Here is a 6,877-nt window from a genome sequence, read left to right as displayed (position 1 = left end):
GGGAGGGGGGGCGTGCATGTGTATGTCCATGTCGATCGAAGTCGTTTATAGAAACGGGGAAAACAAACAGCATTATCAAAGCACGATACCTTATTCCCCGCAGAGCCGGACCCTGTCAAAGTCCTGACAGTTCGTCATGTGGACCTGAAGGTTCCGGCTAACACAAAGGCTCACAGAACTGACGAGTATGACATCTGTGGCTCACACCAGGAGAAACCGAAGCTCGTGGTCAGGAGGGGTCAACCTTTCAACATTGAGCTGGAATTCTCCAAACCGTATGACAGCAAAGCAGATGATCTTCGCATCGTTTTTGAAGCTGGTGAGTTGTCATTTGTCACGTTGTTTTCAGGAGGGGAGGGGGGGGGTTGTTTTGATGTTGTTGTTGTTGTTGTTGTTGTTGTTGTTGTTGTTGTTGTTGCTGCTGCTGCTACTGCAGCAGCTATTGTTCTTGTCACGGTTGGGTTTTTGTTCTTGTTGTTTTTCTGTTTTTAGGGGGTGTTCTTGGAAGGGGAGGGGGCGGCTTAGCGTTTTGTTTTGGGTATTTTTCCGCGTTTTTTTAGGAGGGGGGGGTGATTCTGTTTCTCATTGTTGTTGTTTTGTTCTGTTTTGTTTTGTTTATTTGTTGTTTTTAGGAAGCTTCTATATGTGCATGTATATGTATGTGTATGTGTATGTGTATGTGTACGTGTTCGTGTATGTATATGTGCATGTGTATGTGTTTGTGTATGTGTATGTGTATGTGTACGTGTATGTGTACGTGAATGGGCATGTGTATGTGTATGTGTGTACGTGCTTGTGCACGTGCATGTGTATGTGTATGTTTGTACATGTAAGTGTACGTGCATGTGAATGTGTATGTGCATTTGTATGTGTATGTGTATGTATGTGTATGTGTATGTGTTCGTGTATGTATGTGTATGTGTATGTGTATGTGCATGTGTATGTGTATGTGTGTACGTGTATGTGTACGTGCATGTGTATGTGTATATGTATGTGTACGTGCAAGTGTACGTGTATGTGTATGCGTACGTGCATGTGTATGTGTATGTGTGTGTGTGTGTGTGTGTGTGTGTGTGTGTGTGTGTACGTGCGTGTGTATGTGTATGTGTAAGTGTGCGTGCATGTGTATGTGTACGTGTATGCGTACATGCATGTCTATTTATACGTATATGTGTACGTGCATAATGTGTATGTGATACTACGTCTAGTAACGATTCCCTCCCAAAACTCTCTCAGGTGAAAACCCTTCCCCTACTAAAGGAACCGACGTGCAGTTCATACTTTCTGATGTGGACAAACCCAAGGAATGGGGCGCTAAGATCCTGAGACAACAGGTGACTAGACATAACGTAACTGCCCCCTTTGTCAGTTAACTTGACAAAAAGTAGGATCATCCGGAGTAGAAACAAGGACGTCCGGGTGTCTAGAAAGTATTTGTTATGTTTCGGGAAGAATGAGCTTGGTCTTTTTTTTTGGTCACGTTGTGGTTTTGAATTTGTCAAACTGCAGCCCCAAAAGTAACCAATAATTGCTTTTTTTGTACGTGTTTTACGGTACTCGCAATTGTATAAGGTCAGATGGGTTCACGAGAGACGTTAAACACCTTAAATATTTCAGTTTAGTAGGAATTAATTTTGAGTTTTGCCCGGGTGGCGACTGACACCTGCTCTTATCGATTTTGGACCTCCAAGGGATGTTTAACATGCATAACTTCCTCACGGGACCTCCAATATTTGTCGCCTTTTTCCGAGAAGGCTAGGTGTTAGGTTTTGACTACCCGAAGATCAGGGGTGTGGCTGAAAGACAGCAGTAAGAGGGAGCCAAGGAGTAACAGTAGAAAGGCTGCAATAAGAGCAGGAGCGCAGAAGAGGGGGCTAAGGGGGAGAGGCGGGGACACACATTGCAGACGAAAGCAGTCGACGGAACATTGTTGGAGAGCAGGAAAGGGGGTGAAAAGAGAAATTGTTTAGAGAAGAAAATTTTTCTGTCACTGTCAGGTTTCGAACATGTTGGCTGTTGAATGAGAGGCAAACACAGTAACCTTTTGACCACGAGAGTCCCCTAATCAATTGATGATCTCCCGCGATACAACATGACTATGAGTGATCAAGTTCTGGAGAGTGTTTTGTTTTGTTTTTTTGTATTTCAGAACCAAGACACTCCTCTATAATGTCCTGCCCGCCCCTTTCCCCTGCACACACACACACACACACACACACACGCGCGCGCGCACACGCACATACACACATACACACACACACACACACACACACACACACACACACACACATACTCAAAGAAGATACTCAGGGAGGCGAATTCTGGGTGGGTGGAGAATGAATCCACCGAAGCTTTGCCTAAGCAACAAGAAATAACCTCACCACCTACCCCTACCACTTTCTCTCTCCCTGCACTCTCAGTGTAGGACTTTTCTCTGAAATGATTTATGTCAAGCGGAATATTCGACTAGCAAAACAAAACCGCTTACAAATAAAGTAACTGAAGTGCGGTATTCTGGTATAACGTTTCGTTGTCGCACGCACAAGATTTGAGTTCGGTTTCGTAGAAAGAACGGGGTTTTTTTGTTGTTGTTTTGTTTTTTGTTTCTTTAATTGAATATACGTGTCTGCCTACTTGGACGTCGTATCCTTTCTCATTACGGCTCGGTCTTGTTAGGCATGGCGGGAACAGCCTGCCTCCTAAGGGGTTTAACTTGTGTTGATTGGAAAGTAAAATATGTACAAAGTTTACAGTTACAAATATAATTAAATTTGTCCACCATTGGGGACTAAGAAATTTAATGGTCTCATTTTCTTACCTCAGGGAAATACATTGACGGTTACTTTGTTCACCCCACCCACCTGCTACGTGGGCAAGTGGAATCTCAAGTTGGACGTGGTCAAGAAAGACAACAGCGATGTGAACATCTATCGCTACGAGCACAAGGCCCCTATCTACATTCTGTTTAACCCGTGGTGCAGAGGTAAGTGGCTCGGTTGAGATCAAGTAAGATCGTAACAAATCGACACACTAATCACAAACACACAAGCAGTAGTACTAGAAAGAGGTATAAGTATAGCCACTCTTTTCAACTATGGAAAAAACATTAAAAAGCATCAATTGTATAGTATGCATGTGTATTTGGTTTCGGCTTTGGTGTCTCTTCTCTGCTTTTTTTTTTTGCTGTTGTATTTTTTTGTTTTCCTTCTTCTTCACTGTAACCAAAAAGCTAAGTACAACGTGATCAAAATTACCTGTTTATGTCAAGTCAGAAGGTATTCTCATGGATTTATATATTTATTATATACCGACCCCCCCCCCCACACACACACACACACTCACAATTCTAGAAGCATCGGTAACCTAGTGGTTAGTCTACAGGTCTCGTAATCGGGAGGTTGCGTCTTCGGGGGTTCGAGCCTCAGTTCGGTCCGACGAGATGTCCTTGGGAAAGGCACTTTTCACGTAATTTCTATTTTGTTCGGTCCTTTCGGAGATGGACGTTAAACTCGGAGGTCTCGCCTCTTAAATAACTTAATAGTGTTGATAGAGGCGTTCAACACATACCATTTCACCATTTTCACCTTACATTCTAACTTGACAGGATTATTCTACTGGTGGGTCAAGCACATTTAAAGTCCACCTCTGACAGAGCATTGGTAGAATCGTGGAGTACAAAGAACCCCCCCCTCCAACCCAGAAAATTGGTGAAGTCTATGAATGCCTTATAATGAATAAGAGATTCAAACCAGAGTCAGCCGTAGCACTGTCCAGCATCATTTCAACTCACCCAACAGTACGAAATTTTATCCGTCAAGATCATGTGAACTATCAATGACTCATAAGTGTCATATCTAGAATGGACATTAACGAGCATGGTTCTTTATTCATCTTTCCTCTCAGATGCTCTAGAACAAAAACTAAAACAACTGAAATATCGTGTATTATCCTGGTGTTTCCGCGTCACCCATCCGATCAATTCTCCGAATAAGTTGTTCTGTGTCTATCTTTGCCTCGTTTGCCCTCTATTTTCTTCAGTGAAAACAAGATGCTCACAAGCCTTTATGGCTTTGAATGAAACCTTAAAAAACTAAACAATTTTTTGGGTGGGGGGTTACTTTATTTCGGTAGATGATACAGTGTTTCTGGATGACGAGCGACTGTTGCAGGAGTACGTGCTCAACGAGAGCGGCAAGATCTACTCCGGCAATAGCAGACAGATCACCAGCAAACCCTGGAACTTTGGACAGGTACTCTCGCCATCTGATTCTGTTGAATTACATCATGGTGAAAGTCCCCTTGTCTAAATAATCAAATCGAAGAAACAGGCATATTTTTGCGAGTTTGGCAAATTTTAACGATATCTTTTTTTTTTTTACCTCAATACCTTTTATGTTCATATAAAAACACATTTCCATGTGTATTTGCTTGCATAAAGTTGATTAAAGGCAAAAACTGTGTAATTTTTAAGCTTTCAAGAACTCTCAAGCTGTTCAAATTTACGAGACTTTAGCGGCCATTTTCTCTCTAACTTTTGCCACTGCAAACTGGCGAACCTTCCTCTTTCATTCGCAAATATATTGGTCTCTATTCTAGATAGAAGGGTATTTTTTTTCATTGAAATCAAGAAAAGGGATTAAGCATTTAGATGATGCCAATGACCCCACATTCCCAAAAACTGACGAGCGCCTGATTCCACCGCGTCGTAACACAATAATTGGTTCTCTCCTGCTTTGCTGAAGTGTTGAATTGGAATCCGGCCATAGACAGCGAATGATCTTGTCAGCATGTTAGTGTTTTAGCGCCTATAAATAGCGACTTACACTGTATGCTTCCCAGAAAGCTGAGATTGTTTCAGAATGCTAGGGCAACAATAATATAGATATAAAGCGCAAAGAACTTGCTGTCGAGCGGGAATTTGCGCTATACAAATGCTATCTATTATTTATCATCATTATACATAATAATTCCCAGGGTAAGAGACTAAGAGCGAGGGAGGTGTTAAGAGGAGAGGATTGTTTTGGGTTTAGGTATAGATACCACCATTTCCTTCAGGGTTTTTTTTAAAAATCATCCTTGATCCACAGTTCGAAAGCTGCGTGCTAGATGTGGCTATGTACCTCCTAGACTCCAACAATATCCAGTGGCCTGTTCGAGGAAACGCGATCAATGTTGTCAGGAAAATCTCCGCCGTGGTAAGTGCAGCATTTTTGTTTTTTTACAATTAATGCGCAGGTGTGTGGTTTTTTATACCCCTATTAACACAATGCAGATCATTTATGAGGTTTCGACCCAACCCATCTGAACACCCCAGCATAAAGACTGACTTACTCTATTAAACTTTTTCCCTCTCGGAAGTCAAACTTGGGTATCCTGTGTGCGACAGCGAAGAGGTGCCTTGACGCTATACCAAAATGTCTTTGCACCAATTTTCAAAGTTGCATTGTTTAAAACATGTCTGCAAACAGCCCAGGAGTGTTTCTGTGAGTGTATATGTGTGTGACGAACGCCTGATTCCACCGCGTCGTGACACATTAATGACTCAAAAGTGTCGACATTTTGTGTATTTGGATAGAAGAAATTGGTTGGGATGCGGGGTGAGGGGATGGGGGCTGAGTAGCCAACTCTGTAGCTTGGTTGCGTCTCCATTTTATAATAAATGCAGTGTGTAGTTTTCACAGAAGAGATGGATTTACGAACGTAAAAGTGAAAATACTGTGTCGAAACTTTAATATGATCTTCTCGTAACCTAATTGGGCTTTTTCGAGGTTTTTGTTTGTTTAATTTTTGTTGTCGTAATTTTTCATTCGGATCATTTAGATGTAGGCGTCGACAGTGTCCCAACTTTTGGTCAGCCTTATGAGCAACAGTGGTCGTCTTTTAATTCATATTTTCTCTTGAGCAAAAAAAAGTCGAAAGCAAGGCCATATTAGCTCAAAGATTACGAAGCGCCCGTTCAACCGGTGCACAACATCACTCGTTTCTTTTTCCGTTAATAAGTCAAGACAAAAAAAAACAACTACAAAGAAGCACTGGTGAATCCATCTTGTCTTTGATAGAACTGTACGTTTATTGCACAGGTATTCATTTCTTTTCAGCTTGGTGTTTGCTTTGTACCAACAGATTATATTGAAGTTGGGCTACGGGGAAGTCTTTGACGGTGGAACATTAGAAGACAAAATTGTCTGTGTACAAACGTTGAATTCGAGGAACTAACGTCGAGCCCCGTGTGTCAGTAGTCAATCATGAGTGAGCTTAGTCAACTAGATCTACCATGTAAACATACTTTGTGAGTGGTTGGTGGGTGCTCTAGTGTGGTTAGCTTCTTCTGTCCTATTAAACATCTTCATCCTTATCATTCCACCTTCTTTTTGTGTTTGTTACTCTCTTGTAGCACGTTACCTCTAATATTCGGCACGTACATGACGTTGTGTTGTAAGTGCCTTAACACTTACTAAAACTAAAACAAAATGTACTTCAGAAAACAGAAAAGGCTGTACATGTTTGCGCGGCAGCATCATCGGGTTTTTTTTTTTCGTTCTCTTGTATAGGTCAATGAGCAAGACGATTACGGTGTGCTGGTGGGCAACTGGTCAGGTGACTATAGCGATGGTGATTCCCCTCTCAGCTGGACCGGCTCTGTGGCCATCTTGGAGTCGTACTGGGACAGCAAGCGGCCGGTTCGCTACGGACAATGTTGGGTCTTCTCCGGTCTCTGTACCACGAGTAAGTCTCTCGGTCTAAAAGTAAGATTTGATTGTAGATTCACATTCGTAAAAATCAGTTGCATTGCGAGTTGAAGAATAAGCAGTCGACTACCCCTGAGATTTAACTGGGGATTGCAAAGAAGAAGAAGAAGAAGAAGAAGAAGAAGAAT

At 42.1% G+C, this 6,877-nt stretch overlaps 1 protein-coding gene across 1 annotated transcript in view; it reads left to right on the top strand.

Annotated features, from left to right (window-relative positions):
* Positions 1-6,877, top strand: part of LOC101859234 (protein-glutamine gamma-glutamyltransferase K) — a gene marked incomplete in the record, with an annotated part of 29,908 nt that overhangs the window by 8,389 nt on the left and 14,642 nt on the right. Inside the window, 6 exon segments of the mRNA XM_005095456.2 lie at positions 104-319; positions 1,237-1,334; positions 2,824-2,983; positions 4,132-4,250; positions 5,088-5,195; positions 6,552-6,726. Coding sequence (XP_005095513.2) covers positions 104-319; positions 1,237-1,334; positions 2,824-2,983; positions 4,132-4,250; positions 5,088-5,195; positions 6,552-6,726 — 876 coding nt within the window.

Source organism: Aplysia californica, unplaced genomic scaffold (assembly GCF_000002075.1).
Source record: "Aplysia californica isolate F4 #8 unplaced genomic scaffold, AplCal3.0 scaffold00104, whole genome shotgun sequence".
Taxonomy (NCBI): Eukaryota; Metazoa; Mollusca; class Gastropoda; order Aplysiida; family Aplysiidae; genus Aplysia; species Aplysia californica.
This window is presented reverse-complemented; position numbering and strand designations above follow the sequence as displayed.